At 34.7% G+C, this 16,351-nt stretch overlaps 1 protein-coding gene across 2 annotated transcripts in view; it reads right to left on the bottom strand.

Annotated features, from left to right (window-relative positions):
- The window catches only part of CEP112 (centrosomal protein 112), a 161,707-nt gene that overhangs the window by 144,542 nt on the left and 814 nt on the right, over positions 1-16,351 (bottom strand). For both annotated transcript variants that reach the window (XM_084492549.1, XM_084492550.1), the window contains exons 2-8: positions 16,068-16,188; positions 14,903-15,093; positions 14,642-14,808; positions 8,446-8,542; positions 7,111-7,182; positions 478-525; positions 263-340 (exon numbers count right to left, since the gene is read on the bottom strand). In XM_084492549.1, coding sequence (XP_084348675.1) covers positions 263-340; positions 478-525; positions 7,111-7,182; positions 8,446-8,542; positions 14,642-14,808; positions 14,903-15,093; positions 16,068-16,167 — 753 coding nt within the window. In that variant the 5' untranslated portion in view covers positions 16,168-16,188. The remainder of the gene's footprint in view (positions 1-262; positions 341-477; positions 526-7,110; positions 7,183-8,445; positions 8,543-14,641; positions 14,809-14,902; positions 15,094-16,067; positions 16,189-16,351) is intronic.

The following is a 16,351-nucleotide window of genomic DNA, read 5'->3' as shown; positions in this document are numbered from 1 at the left end:
GATTTCACTTTTCCACACACAAAAAGTCCTTCGAAAGAATAGTCCATGTGCTCAGAAGGTCTCTTTTATTCCATTAATAATTGGGAAATACATTAAGGATTTAATGAAAAGCCTTGTCACTTCAGGGAAAAAAAATTCTTATATGAGATTTTCTGGTAGAACAAACTGCTTTGTGAATACTGAAATTGAGAAGAAAATACCCTAAATAGCTAATTTAGCTGTAATTCTCTTTTTTTTTTTCCCAGAAAAAAAAGCATCTTACCTCTTTCTCATGCATTTGAAACAGTGCCTGTTCATCACGAGAACTGCTACTTTTTCCTAGGCCAATTTTGGATGTTGTCTATTGAATGAGAAAAAGCAGATTCTAAATTCAGAGTAACAGCTCCAAGTAAAAATCACTCCTAAACAGAAAAAAAATACTAAGCATGTTTGCCTGTTCTTACAAAATATGAAGGGAATATAAATGTAGATACTTACCAAAGACACTGGCATTGGTTTTTCCCGCAAATATCTTGGATTTTCTAGCTGAAAAACAAAGTTACAGAATAAGCAATCACATCAGCATTGCCTTCATATTTCTTAAAAAGACTAAAAAACAAGATTGTCTCTTTTATTATCTCTTGAAAAGATTCAAAAATGTTTGCAATAAAACTTTGAGTGCATAGTTTGAAAGATAATCTGTTTTAGCAAGCCTATACTTAACTCAGACACGGTATTGCTCAATAGAAAACCAACAAAATATTTAAGCATGCCCTTGGATGAATCTACCAGTTGAAGAACTTTTTTTCCCACTAGAAAGTTTGCAAATCTATTTGCACACTTAGTATGCAAATCAGAAACACGGTAATGTTTCTGCTGTTTCTAGATTCAAAAGGTAACATGACTCTAACCTAGAAGTTAAAAAAGTTAGTTTCCCCGTGCATAATTCTTTCTCCTTTCAGAACATTTCAACACATTTTAAGAAAAGGATCAGAATTTAAATGTCCAATACCACACTAATATTTTTTTTTATGAGTTAGAGAAATAGACAATCTTCATGAAAGACTATTTTGTGGATATAATCTTGACAGCAAGTTTTAAAATTTTAGTTTCTTCATGCAAACGCATTTCAAATTGCGCTTACAGAGAAAATATCTGAAAATTGCATGAACTTCAAAATAAGAAAAACCTGGCTGACAGAAGTTACTTCAAAACAACTCAAAATTGCAAGTTTCAAAATAATTTCAAAAATTTTAATTGAAGTTCTGAGATCTTGAGTGATTTATCCGAATTTTGAAACATACCAATGACTTTGACATCGCTTAGATAACAGTCTACTAAACAGTTTGGGAGGATTTGCTGCGCTGATTTCTTTGGTAAGCCAGCTGCAGTTTGGGTGAAAATTACATTTAAAAATTCAACTTTTCCAAACTCATGTGGTTGTAAAAATTCAATCTAAGCGTGTTTTAAAAGAATTAAGTAGCTACATATGTAGTTTATACCAAAAAAAAGCCAAACACTTTATTCAATAAATTTTCATTTAAATTAGTGTAAAGTTATAGAAAATTTACTGATTACAATGATTTTAATCTAGCATTTTTGAAAGTTAGGAGTGTATTGAAACTGTATCCACATATGTAAGTCATAGAGACAAAACATAAGGAAATAATTCATTAACAGTACTGTATAATTAAAGCAGCTCTTTCAATCACTGTTTTTAAGAACTGAATACAAACCATTGTTCACAACCCACTTCCTCTATCTTTTTAATTTTCTCAGATGATAGGACTCAAACATCACATCACAGAGAATGCGTAATACCCAGGAATAGCTTTCAAGGGTATAATCTTGTAAAATGTGGCAGCGAGATTTGGAATGTGTTTGCGATACGTATCTTACAACATTTAGCCTTTTTTTTTCTAAAAAAATTAAAATGATCTATGAGGCATGGCAAATATCAAGCGCTTGCACTTTCTCCAGTACTATTAAATACATTTGTGAGTTGAATTTACCAGTGAAAAAGAGGCTTAATCCCTCTGAAATTTCAATTTGATACAGTATTATTCATTTCCTGTCCTAAAATATAATGTACAATTTCTATATGCTGTTAAAGAGTCGTCATATTTCACCCAGAAGTACTTGAACATATTAGCATGTTATCATAGATGTTTACCTATATCATCAGAAATATTCATTAATATTGTTCATTGAAACTGAAAGTTTAACGTGTTTTTCTTTACTGTCAGAGTTTACTGAAACAGATACATTAGGTCTTCTTTCATATAAAGCTTTTTCTTTCTTTTTTTAATATACCACTATGACTGGCATGGCAAAAAACATGGGTAGACAGTAGTGAATAAAGGAATCTCCTGCATGCACTTACTAAAAAAAATTGTTAGAAGAGATTAGTGAGGAGAGAAATAGAGGGTGAGAAATAGAGGAGTAAGAACATCATGAAGTGCAAGTCCACAGAACGTATATAATAATAGAAAAAAATCAAGGGTGAGATGGAAACGCAAAGGCGAAAAACCTGTAATACAGAAACTTTAGGATTTTCTTTAGCCTACACATTTGTACCTGCAATGCTATTTCATATCTGACATTCTCCAACTGCAGTAGTATTATGCTCTTCCTTGTAACTCACTTGGTTTCCAGCTCATATTGCATCTGCCCTGCAAGCCAAACCATTGTCTACAGACACCCAGCATTGAAGAAGGCTTGCCAAAAGCTCAAGGTTAGCTCCCTGACCTTGCTCCCCGGAAAACCGGGCAGCAGATAATCCCAAACACCGAAAGCCTTCATCATTACCAGGTGGACTTCTGAGAAGGCTAAGGCTGCAGAACTGAATTTCAAAGGCATAGATATTTTCCAAAAGTCCTCTATTGGAGGGAAAAAAAAAAAAAAAAGGTCACCCTTTACTTTCACTTTTTCAAAAGCTAGAAATTATTGTAAATATTTATGATTAATTCAAATACTTTATCTGACCATGAAATAACGCTGTTTACAGTCTAAATAGCTAAGGTATATCTTACTTGTTTATAAGAAAGAAGGAAAATGTGTCTCTAATACTTTGTACGGCCTAAGTCTTGCATTTTTTGATTTTGTAACAGCAGCCATATGTGCTTTGAAGTTTAATGTTCCCACTTTGTTACTTGTTGTGGATTATATCCACTTAAACTGATCTGTAAACATTTAATGTCTCAACATTCATTCTTTTCATGCTGGTCTTCTGCAAAACTTCTTGTTCTCAAAATTATACCACATTAAAGAGGGAATATCACAATAAAAAATGCCCAAAAAAGAAAAAAAGCTTGTATTTATGAGAAACATGCAAATTTAAAAATAATAAGCAAAAGGTCAAAGACAAACCAAAATACATATGTATGAAACTGAAGGGCTGCCATGAGAAGAACAGTAAATCATATCATGCTTTTTTAAGAGTATGAACCAAATAAATGTCATCATGAAAGACATCTTTATTTGAACTAGAATTGAACTCTAATTTGTAAATACCACTTCTTAATAAAAAATGACATTTTGAATCTCTTTGTAGAAAATATTTTTGTTTCTCCTGTTCTATTGGGCAGTTAGACAACAAATCATTTTTCAATTTGTGAGGACTGCCATGATCACCCTCCAGTACTCAAGCCTTCACAAACCAGTAAATCCTGGTGTTGGGAGGGCTATAGATAATCAGATTCCCATTAAGAGGGGAGAAAAAAAAATCTACTTTATGAAAACATATGCTCTTAATTCGTGAAAATAAGGCAGAAATCCAGCATAAAAACAGATTCCAAAACTGAATTTGAGATAAGTTAACCATAATTTTTAACTTCAATATTCTCAATTGCCATTTATTTTAACAACAGATAGCAGATAAAACTATGTATTTTTAAAGTATACTATTTTAAAGCAATGAAAGCCATGAGCGAAACATTCATTGGAAAAGTAAATTGAGCTAAAATGGTTCCACATAATAGCAACGACAGTGCAGAAAAAGCCTAAGTTTGAGCACTAAGCACTTCCACAAAACTCATCCTCAGACTGTCAACTACATTTTACCCTTGGGACTGAAAACAGCATCCAGGCTTTCTACCAGTCACAGTCCAGAAACGTATACCAGAGCTTCTGCTCTTTTGACACAGTAAATATCACAACAAGGACTATGGTAATGTTATGCTTTCATTCTTCCCCTTCCGAAGTCACATTTTGTTCTTCAGAAGATGTTTATCAAGGTCTATTTGTCTTCAATAATACACAATTGTATCTTATTACTGTTCAGCAATGGAGTCAGAAGGTATGTTGTATATATTAAGATGCAGGAAAAAAACATTTAGATCAGCAGGCTTGTTGTACATTCCCCCTCTAAGCTCCTTCAAAGACAAAATGTGATTGTTTTCAAAACAAGGATGGAAAAACACACGTGAAAGAGTTAAGAACACTTCAGATTTTGAAATGGTAAACAACTAAACTGAACCTTGCCCTAAGTTCTTACTTTAATCTAGCAAACCCAGCCAGCCAGCATGTTCCCTACAGAAATAACTGCTGAGTAGCTTCAGGAAATTTGAGTAAGGACATTCTTATCTAACATCATAATTTGTAGGGAAGTTCACTTTAATGCTGCTTCTGCAGTCTTAGTGGAAGGACATTAAAGCGCATAAAGATTGTTTGTCAGCATGGAAGTTGAATTTATTTTTTGAAGTCACAACACCACTTGGAGTTCACTGTGGGAAAGTTTTTACAGTGTTGCTGCCCTCCAACACCACAACATATACAGTAGGTATGTTTATAGTAAGCAGACAGACTAAGAAACCAAACAAAAGATAATCAAATGGTTTGTACAAAAATGGTTGAGCTTAACTAGACTGGAAAGACACGGGCAGATGTGAACTAAGTACACAAACCAGGCATATCATACACTGCTGCTGTAGCCACCCAAGAACTCTGTGTTTGCATCTACTTTAACCCTGTGTTATATATAATTTCTCGAAACAGGAGAACATATTTCAAGCCACTGACCATAGAACTTCTTCGGCTTCAGTCCTGTTAAACCTTTATTATGCAATAACGTTTGCCATGATTAATCTTTCTGTACAAGACCTGAGCATCCAAATTCTTTGGACTGAAGATTGTACATCGCTTCTGGTAAAAGGATTTTACCAGATTTTCGCTTCTGGCCGAATTTCAATAACGAAAAATGATGTTCTCCCTGATTAAAAACCCCTTTGCTGTTTCCCCAGGGTACAATCTCTTTGTATGCTTTCCACCTAAGATGAAGCACTGAATTTCCTGGGACGTTTAAAAGACTGGCTTTGTCACACCTGAAATTGACTACAATGACAAATGAAACCATACCAGAAGCATTGTGAAAAAACCTAAGTAGGTTGGGTAAGAATATACAGGGGTCTAATTCATTGTTATTCTGCTACATAACTTACATTTTATATCCAAAAATTGTTTGTGTACAACCTACAAGTTTAGCGAATGCTAGAGGAAAACAGAAAGCAGGTTTCTAAGGAAATAATTCTCTTATTCAGCAAGCTTATTTTCCTGACACTACATATATTTTATGATATTTAGTTACTTCTCAAGAAATAACTAAAGGGAAGGTGAGGATGTCCCATTTATGAAGTACACTATATTTGCAACAGTATGCAGAAATTTATTGGCAGTTGTTAATAAAATATGATAGTTGAGGAGTTTTTAAATATATTCTAACATAGCTAAAGAATAACAAAGTAAGTTCAAAATAACAGCATGGCCAAAGATTACTTGAATTTGTCTAAACTTCTGGCTCTGACACTTTTCCTTTCAAACAACAAAACTATTTTTTCTTTTCTACATTGCAAATGCAACTTCAAGGCATGAACGCTTCATAGTCCCACATCGGTTTAGATAAGAGTCAATAAGGCTAAGAAAAACACATTTTATAATGTATTTAAAATTAGCTAGTTTTAGTATTCATTATGTGAAAAGCAAATTTAATCACAATCAAAACTCAACTTTTTTAAAAAACATTTAACCAAGAATGCCTAGAATACAAAGAACTTGAACAATAAAACATTTGATAGAGATAATCAGAAAATGCTGCAAGGCAAACAAAAAAAAAAAATCTTATTACTCGTAAGAAGCAACAATATTAGCAAAGTGATGCAAGTTTTACTTTTCATGTAGGAAGTTATTACTGTTAACAACAAATATCTGAACTCTTCATAATACAGTCTGCTAAGCCTTGGCCTCTCTGCTTAGTAGAGAAAGCACAGAATTTACCAAAACTTTTCACGCTATTTTTAATTAAAATTTAAAATATCTGAGCTACTGATGTAGGCATATCATAAAAGTAAAAACACATTAGAACCACAAGCAGCAACTATAGTGCAATGTTAAATTCAGTACGTGACCTTAGAAATACATGACCTACATCAGGATTTCATGTTCCCCATAATAAAACTCATTATATTCCTAAATGTAACCACACTTCTGTTCCTCCATGTTTTTAAATTACTCTAATTTCTCCATCAAGTTTTTTTTGGAAACACCTCTGACTCCTACTCAAGGAATTTTTGAGCTTTCCTATTTTCTCCATCAGGAACAGCCCACTGCCTGGACTAAGATTCTAGTTATTAAAAGGGAAGAAAAGAGATTAACGCACTGAAAAGCCTCTTGAACCTTGCCAATGGGAGGCAAAGCCTAAGCCATCAATACAACTCAACATTTTTGGTTAAAAATTTTATATTTCTATATTTAAAAAAAAATAAAAACAAAAAAATAACACACAGAAAGCCAAGCTCTTATTTATACTAACTTAAATTCAAAGTAATGCTTTCAAGTTTGCTAGAGACAGTCTTTGTTTCTACCAGAGTATGGCATCTGGTTTTGACCATCAGGTATTATTTTCATTGACTTATCAGTAAATATATTTAAATTATTTCTGCGAAATAAGACATTTGAACGTTTTTTTCCTGTTCATACTACATATATTCATTATTAGCCTTTTCGAGCTTTATAATTTCATTTCTGGAAGACTGACTCCTACACAAAATTTTGATGACTAAATTCAGTGATGAAAACTCTTTAGTAATATAGCCGAAATTTCAAGCTAATAAGTAAGTAATGCACTTCTTATTTTACCCCGAGATTCCAACTATTGAGACGTGCTTCGAGGTCACTGTCATCCAAAGCAGTGGTTTTTTTATGATGGTCCTGGAACACAAAAAGTCAAACGAAATATCAGAAGAGCTGAGAGAGGCATAGTGCAAATAAAAGCTTTTCATTAAATTTGGCAATGCCTACTCTGCTCTTCCTAACTGTGTCATGGTACTTGTCACAGCTTTAATCTAAATAGCTGTTACCAGTAGCATACTGTGCTAGAAAGGAGTTCAGAGGAGGATGAATCACCCTCCCGCCTCACTTTAATACAGCTCTTTATTTTACTTACTAATTCCAAAGCAATGGCCTCCTCTACACAGGGTGTGTTCACAAAAATAAATAAGACAAAACTCCATTCTTCAGGGAACACACTCTAGAAATGAGCCATGCTTAACTGTCTTTGGCAGCTGATGGGAGAGCCATACAAGCTTCCAGTTTGACCTACTTGCCGTTCACTTCCTCCAGAGTTCTTAGTTGTGCCCAGTAAAGAAAAGTAAGAACAGTCTATATGAATTGCTAACAAGTCAATAGCCCACTCCCAGCTGCAATTGTTCTAAGCTGTTCCTCTGATACAATCAAGAAATAAACGTGGACAGATCTAGAATATACATACATCAAATAAAATATTTCATGGAGGTGTGGGACCTATAATTGATGCACTGACTATGATGAAGAAACTAGAAGAGATGGACTTCTCTGAGGTAATGAATACTGGATTTTAAAAGGCTACAAAACACATTTATAAAACAGAACAGCAACATCATATGTTTTAATAGCTTTAATTTTTCAGGAGTAATTTTTAGTTTTAAATGCTTGCTGTCATACAATACCATTAAATAGTTTGGACTAGAAGAGTTTTACTTGAAGTCTGACTGCTGTCTTTCAATCAGTTATAATGCTAGTTGTTGAGAGTTTGATAAAACAAGCTGTCCAAAGTTCACTCAAAGGTCAGCTATCATTAAAGAGAACCAAATCCATCTATGCAGATTTTTTTTTAAATCTATTACTGCAAATACAAGATGATATCAATACAACCAATTTGCAAATCCTGTGGATAACAGCACATCTAACACGAAACACATTATACTAAACACAGCTCAACCTTTACGATGAATTGAGAGTATCCTATCAGAATTTTTTTCCTGTGCACAGAGGACAGATTCTGATGACCTTTAGTCTATGTCACTTCTTCCTAAATATCTCCATCTGTACACAGGGATCATGACTCATGCAATTGGAAATAACAGCTTTACAGGAATATATAAAAAGAACTCATTGAAACTACAGCAGGTTTTATTACGAGGAGAAGCATCTTACAGACAGCGATGCAGCTAGGTTATCTTCATCTGTCCGGTGAGGAGGGCTTGTAGACTGTGATCTTAATGTTGGCTTTCCATTGAACGTGAATCTCTCCCTGTTGTTATAACAAGAGTAAGCAGAAAGAAAATAATTTTTAATACTTGTGGCACACAACAGAGCTTACCCTTAATAAGATCCTTTCTACAACAGTAGATGATTATCCAGATGTAAAGGTCAAAAATAGTATATACGTATATATGGTATATTAAGAGGTGGTTTTTGCACTTCTCAGTCACTACAGTACCCAACACCTCTCAACAGATTTTAGAATAAACCTAAGTTCACCAAGAGGGCTGATTTAGGAGAACATGTTGTTAAGACAAAATTCCTAAGCACATGAGACAGCATGGGATGCTGTCTGACAACTCAGAGAACAGAAAAGGAACGATGATGTTGGTTGTCTGCACCACAGGGGAGATTAGTCTGGGAACTACTAAAAATGAGGTTAGATCAAGGTATACCTTCATGTAACATACAAACCTGAAGACAAGGACAAGAACCACACAAACAGCTCAACAGAAAAGCAATGACTTGAAAGGCCAGGGTGAAGAGTAACATGTGAAAGAAACAAGTCGTATATACTACCATAGTTGCACCTCATTTCAGCTCTCTTTCAGGGACTATAGCGATATACACGGGAGGGACAGTGAGAAAAGCCCCGCAAGCAATACAGGATATAGTACAGAATAAACAAGTATTCTGTCCAGTACAGAAAAAAAGGAGACAAGGATGCTTTGAAAATGCTATTAATACAAAGCATTTGCACAAGAGGTCTCACGTAGCAGAAGATAACTGTCATTCATGAACCTGGACAAGAGATGCCTCCCAGTTACAGAACAATGAAAGAAGAGAACAGCAGCACAGAACAAAAACAACACAAGAACTGTAAAAGTTTGTTAAATAGGTTGATACAGCAAAGGATCCAAAACAGTAGCAGAACACCCTTCAGCATATACTTGGGTGTCAATTCCATATGTATTAAAGTAATTAAAGACTCCTGTTAAGTCAATCCACCTTCCTGTGACTAGCTACATAGTATTAAAATCAAGTCAGACCATTAAAATGCCTTTCATTCTTTCCATCCAGCAGAAAATTAGACTATAAGATATGCCAAAAGACACTGAGATGAATTAAGTGTTTATGAAGTGAAAGACAACCGTTGGATGTACAATATAAACTAGTCACTTCTAGGAAGACATACACAAACTTCTCATGAAGCACACCAGCCCAGCTTTCATCAGAACAGCAGGGAATTGTGAAATATAACAACTGGAAGCATATCTTCCCTTCTAGCAGCAGTAAATACGAGCAACATATATGGACGCAGAGTAACTATTACAAGCAGTAAAACAGATAAGTTTAGTTAGAAAAGAGGCAAAAAAGCTGAAAGGAAATATAGTAATACAATGACTCTCTCTAGCATTCTAAATCATACATATCTTACCAGAATTTAATTTTATGTGCTAGTAAGATGATTTTGTGTAAAGATTTGTTGTCTTTCACTGCAAGTCTGCACTTTTATCAAGGGACTTTTCCAAACTACATTCAGGTTATCAAGCAATTAACGTTTCATTCATTTAAAACCAGAAAGAAAAGAATTCATGCTCCGATCATTGAGAGATTAAGGACTATAGATAAATATCCAAACCAGACAACAAGCTACCTGTAATATTTTTAAACTGGAAAAAGGAATGAAGAAAATTAGATATAGTCTTAGTTCTGCACTTGCTAGTTTGAAAAGGAACTGAGAGGAAGTCACTTTCTCTCTATAAACAAGCTCTGCAAAGACCACTAAGGATGGACTGCAATTCTGCTCATTCCAAATGTATACCACCCATTCACTCCCTTTTGCTTTCTGCTATTGAGTCAGCCTCCAGAAAGCACACGATGTTATGTAAGATTATTTATTTTTCCTTCCACAGCAGGTGAGTGAAGAACGGTCAGGCCTGACGCTAGCTCTGTGACCTGCCTCAACAAAAACCGAACTAGCATGGGAGAAGGAAGCAATTTGCTGCTAATAAAAGAGATTAGTAAATAATTTCCTACTAGGAACAAAGTAAGGGAAACTCACTGGTTCTTCCCAGTATAGCACAGCCACACACTAACCTTTAACAATGTTTTTGAGGCATAATCTGTAACACTACAAACATACAGTAGAATTTTCCTACAGTCAGAAGGGGGTCAGATTTTTGTCCAAACCTAACCATACATTACTAAAACCTGTTCTCTCAAGTTTCAAATTAAACATGCAGCTTTCTAGCACCTTCTTGCTTGGTCTTAGACAAATCTGACTTGGAAGTGGAGCATACGTATTTTTTATTTAGCCAGATAAGCAGCTTCTTATGTAAAAAGGCAAAATCTTCACACATAGCATGTATACTGTAAGATAAAAATAACTGAACAAAGCTTCTCCATTTGTCTGCTTCCTTTAGAGGAGAAAATCTCAAATAAACAAACATGAAGAAGTTATTCATAAGCATTTCTCACTGGCATATCTGTTTTGCCTTGAGAAAATGTTTTAGCCCATCTGTAAGAATTAAGTCATGGTTGGAACATAAAATTTCCATCAAACTAAATATATCACACGCTTCTGGACGCAGCTTTCCTAATACATGTTCTGAAGTAGTGAGGCAAGTAAAACGTAACAAGATCCCCATCTGCTGGCTCCTTACAAACTGCAGATTCCAGAAGATTTTTTGTACTTAATCTCTTTACTTGCACTGATGGCACGTTTAAAACTAAAAATTCAAAGAAAAACACAATCTTAATATAGACGCTTGCAAATAAGTATTAAAGAAACTATCCCCATGAAACATAATATCTGAAACATTCACCTGCAGTATTTCTTCCCACATAACTCATGCATTTAACATAGTTTCTCACTGCCTTAAAGATTAATTCTTGTTAATCTACAGGGATATCAAAATTTGCAACTGCCAACACAAATTCACGTTTCCTTGTACACAGTTCCATTCTCAGCTTGAGTACACATCAGCAAAACCATGCCTATAGCGCTAGGTTTCACTTCCAGAACTCATTACTGCTGGCATGGTATAATGGGCAACATGGGTCTCCTGGAAACTTACCAGAGCCTTGGAAACCAACTGTTGATCACCAACATAGATATTGCTGTAGTCCCACAGGGCCAAAAAAAAAAAAAGTGAAATAAAGCTTCACTATCCTGCCCACATCTCAGGGAACTTTGCAAGACCTACCTAAATCCTGGGTTCAGACATGGAATGGGAAAAGGGGTCAGGCTTCCAATGTCCTACTATAATCCAGGAAGAGAAAAGAAAAAAAAAAAAAAAAAAAAAAAAAGGTAAAGAACACAAGGGAGGGAGTAGGCAGGCCTGCGCCTCAGCCTTCCTCAGAAGTGGACAAGCACAAGCTGGATACAGAGGGAGGAGTATGCTGTCTTACATCCTATTCAAATAACACCCCAGCTGACACTACAAGTAAGGAACTCAGAGCAATTAGATGCTCTTTATTTTTTTTTTTTTTTTATGCTGCAAACATGGCATGGTACAGGAATCAGTGCCAGAAGTTCTATTAAGAAGATTTATTAGAAGTAATAAATCTGTATCAGCACAACTCCACACTGTTAGGCCTGAATGATATTTCAGCATGGTCATATCAGAGCACTTGGGTATGAGCAAACAGAAGATCCCTTAGTATTAACGTTGTAGGACTTGGAAATAGGACTGATGCTCTTTAAATGACTGTTACCACTGCATAATTAATGGATACATAAGAGGAAAAGTTTTGAGATACTGAATATTAACATGACATAACTTGCAAGTGCCTGTCACCTGCAAAAATGACAGCTGAACTATTTGAAACTGCAAGACTCAGCACTGTGATAGAAGGAACGTGAAATGTGCACTATAAACATAATTAACTATGTTTTAAGGACAATTATAACACTTATGAAAAATATAACTGAACACATCAAAAAGCTTTAGACTTCTGAAACAAAACCTATGAGCATATTTCTAACGCAGTGAAACCAAACCAGAGGTTTCACACAGAATGAGAGCAAACACTTCCTCTTGTACAGAGCTTACTTAGGGTGTGAACATAATCCAGAGCTACCTATAACAGTGCTTTTTTCTGCAAGGATTTGAGAGTTTAAACATTAACTAAAACGTCAAAATAAGCAAACAAAAGGCAATTCCATTCATGACTGAAATGCAGCTATGTAAAAATGAACATAAAACTCGATCATTAGTACAAAGTAGCACTATATAAGAGAAACTGAAGGAAAGGAAATATTTAAGAATAGAATATAGATAAAGTTTACCAAAGATTCAAAGTAGGACAGAAAAAAAAAGCCTATGATTTTCCACAGTGTTCACTGACCAGCATGGCACATCTTTGATACTAGAGACATTTTTCTAAGCCAAAAGGAAACCAAGACTTAATAACCTGATACATGTTACCCCTTTACCTGCTTGCTTTGTAAATTGGATAGAAAACAAAGAAGCTCTATAACCAACTGACTGGAAATACAGACGCTGCTTAAGCTTGCTGCACTTGCAAACCTACAAAGAGGCTGTCCAATGGATTGCAAGAACAAGATACAGCTACAAATACTCAGGATTCTGATGTACAGCTTCAGATGAACAATACTTAAAATTTTGTGTTACCCTAATGACAAACATGCAAGATATAGGCAAAGAGAGTGCTAGTCGTCAACACTGCATGATGTAAATCAAAATATATTAAATCAAACTCAATGAGAGAATGAGAGATTGTACAGATAAGGACAAACTTATTGCTAACAATCCCACAGACAGCAGTTCTGAGTCTTTATCCTCAAGTTCTGAAAAGTACAGCTTCTGACCTGTAAACTAAGATTCAAAAGACTAATGAGAAAAATAAATTCTGCTATTTCCTAAAGAAGCCATCATGAAACACAGGACAAACAGGCCAAGAAGTTTTTATTAGAAGAATTATCACACTTGCTAGAAGATGTATCAAATACATTTTTCTTTTTATGCTTTTCTTTCTTTGTCACAGAACAACAAAACTTGCTGATCTTCAGGGATCCACTACTCAATTTCCTCCAACTTCTGACCGTGAACAACAGAACATTCTTTAAATCTACCATCTGTATGCTTATTCCTATTTTTATTCTCTCTATAGAAAAACTATTAAAAACTATTTTACATGAAGTTCCTTGCAGCATTATCATCTTAGAACATATTTTAAAAAAATATTATACGGTTGCTTTCCCCAAGTTCTTTGTCATTTGCATATTGTATGTTCCTTTTATTTTTAACTAAACGGAAACAGTGAGGATTGATCTACCTCAGCTTCATTAGTTAATACCACTCTTGTATGCTGGTGTACAGAAACTGGAAAGAGAAGACTGTGCAAGAACTCCAGGGGGACAATAACTGTTCTGATCTACTTCAAGAAAAACGTGGCCTGAGAGTCTTCATCTACATCGTCTTTTACCACATCACTCTTCCTTCCTGCCTGTGCATTTGTCTGTGCTTCCCTCTCCCAATTAAGTACTTTTGTATGAATTTTGTCTCTTGCCTTGTGACCACTGTGCTTTGCCACCATAATATCTGAGGTCTGAAAAACATAATCAGAGTATCAGCTTATTTGATAGCTGTTTAGAACATCAGAACAATAGCTATTATCTACTTCTGAAGTCTACAGAGGATACACTATTACCACAAAGTGAGATAAGAATGTTGCAATAATATGGACAGAGATCATTTAGGAAATTAGCTCTTTGGGCCATCTATGAGTTGCCCATGGTAATCATCAGACCAAATCACTATAAACCTTCTCTTCAGGCACTGCTAAATTTTCCAAACTGTTTGCCCTATTGATTTTCCATACTGTCTGTAACTATAAGGAGAATAAAAGGAAGGGGAGAGGATAGAACTATGAGATTTGGAAGATGACTTACAGGAAGTAAACATAGCAGAGGAATGAAATAACAGAAAAAAGAAGAAAAACAGCAATCATTAAGATAAAAGCTATTAATGAAATTTCTGTTCATAAAGTACGAGTACTGTATTCAACATGAGTCCATGAGAAAGTGTAATAAATTCAAATTCAAACATGCAGAGCTTATCAACCAAGTATACGTTAAATATGAATCAAATACTGAATAAAGCAAATGAAGAAATCTTACCCATATGTAAGTGATGTTGCTAGAGATAATTCTTCTTTAGAAGATATTTTCGACAATTCCTCACGTCTGGATTCACTGTTTCCTAGTTCTCCCATAACCCAGTCAGGTAAGCACTCTGGGCTACTACTCCGAACTCTTGGTGAATTTGGTTCATCAAAATAAATCGACTGTAGTTAAAAATACATACAAAATGTATCAGAGACTTTAAAGTATTTTCAGAATACGATTAAGCAAATTTAACTGATAAAAAGTTACACTCACCATATATGAAGGTAAAGTTTTCAGTATTCCTGGTTCTGGTTTGTGTGTAAAAGGACCTTCTAGCAAACCCCGTTTCAGCATGTGGAGCAGAAGTTTTGCATATAAGTTCCGATTCTTCCTTCCCGCTACTCCTGTACCTGCTCCTGAGGGTTCGCATAGTTTTTTAATCCACAGTGCACATCTTTGTCGTTCTAAAATAAATTTTAAAAAATATTATAAACATATATGTATATAAAAGTACTATATGTCAGAGAAAATTGAACATGCAGAAAGAACAAAAGCCATTTCTGATCACCATTTTTTGTGGATGCTTACCTTCCACCCAAAAGTTTAAAGCTAAACCAACAAAAATCCCGAATGACTGAACCAAAGTACCTAGATTAGTCTTTAACAATAGCTCAGATTTCTCCGATTCAGAAATATTTTCTATAGATTCAAATTTACTAGAAGCTTACATGACTTCTAAAAGCAGCACGTTCAGATTAAATCTCTAATGATTACAAAGCCCACAGATGACAAAGATTTCTGAACTCCTTCATCTCATCAGGAACTGAGGGCTGTTGCTCACTGCAAGGTGATGTATGTAACTACAACATACAGCTTGTATAAGAAACAATATTTTATGAACATATTGAGTCTTCATTCGTTCTAAAATTCTCTACACAAGCATTGCTGCCAGATGATGAAACTACTTATATGATTAAATAGTCACAAACCAAAGCCTCAGCTTGTAGATTGCATGTATTTAATAATAATAAATTTGTTTCTAAGCACTAGCTTTATAAGACGTTATTTATGAATGACGCTTAAACCATCACAAGTTCCTAACTAAATTAAAAACTTCTAAAAAATATTTTCAATTTGGTAAATGCAATCTCAGAATTAATGCCTTTTAAAAGCTTTTAGTTTCTACTCATTTTTAAAAATGGAGAAACCAATATATTTATGCAAAATCACATTTACAGCCAAAAATATAATACACGTAAGTCCAAAAAATAATAGCAACGGCAACCTAATTAACCTAATTTTTTTTTTTTTTTTGGGAGGGGGCAGGGGGTGCTCAACTTACAATACCTTGTAACATCAAGCATTACACGTAACAATTACCAATAACCTGGAGTTTTGTCATTAATGTTTCTCTACATATGCATTTTGCGACATTTACCTGACCTATGCTGTAGCTTTAGAACATGAGGCTTCATATCCACAACGCAGTGATCAAATTCTGCATCTAGTTTTTCCCACGTTTCCTCTTCACCATTCATTTTGAAAGAACGCAAAGCAACCTGCAAAATTATTCATATTGATGAGATTGAATACCACTATAGAGTGGTCTCTATTCATATTGGGCCAGGAGAAAAGGAAACTTTTTCATTAGATTCACGCAAAAATAACTGTGGTTTGCATTACAAATGACGTTCAATTAAACTTTCTACAAGAATATGTGTG

The sequence above is a fragment of the Aythya ferina genome, assembly GCF_964211825.1.
Source record: "Aythya ferina genome assembly, chromosome: 18".
In the NCBI taxonomy this organism is placed as follows: Eukaryota; Metazoa; Chordata; class Aves; order Anseriformes; family Anatidae; genus Aythya; species Aythya ferina.
Note: the sequence above shows the minus strand (reverse complement) of the source record. Positions and strands in the feature narration are given on the sequence as shown.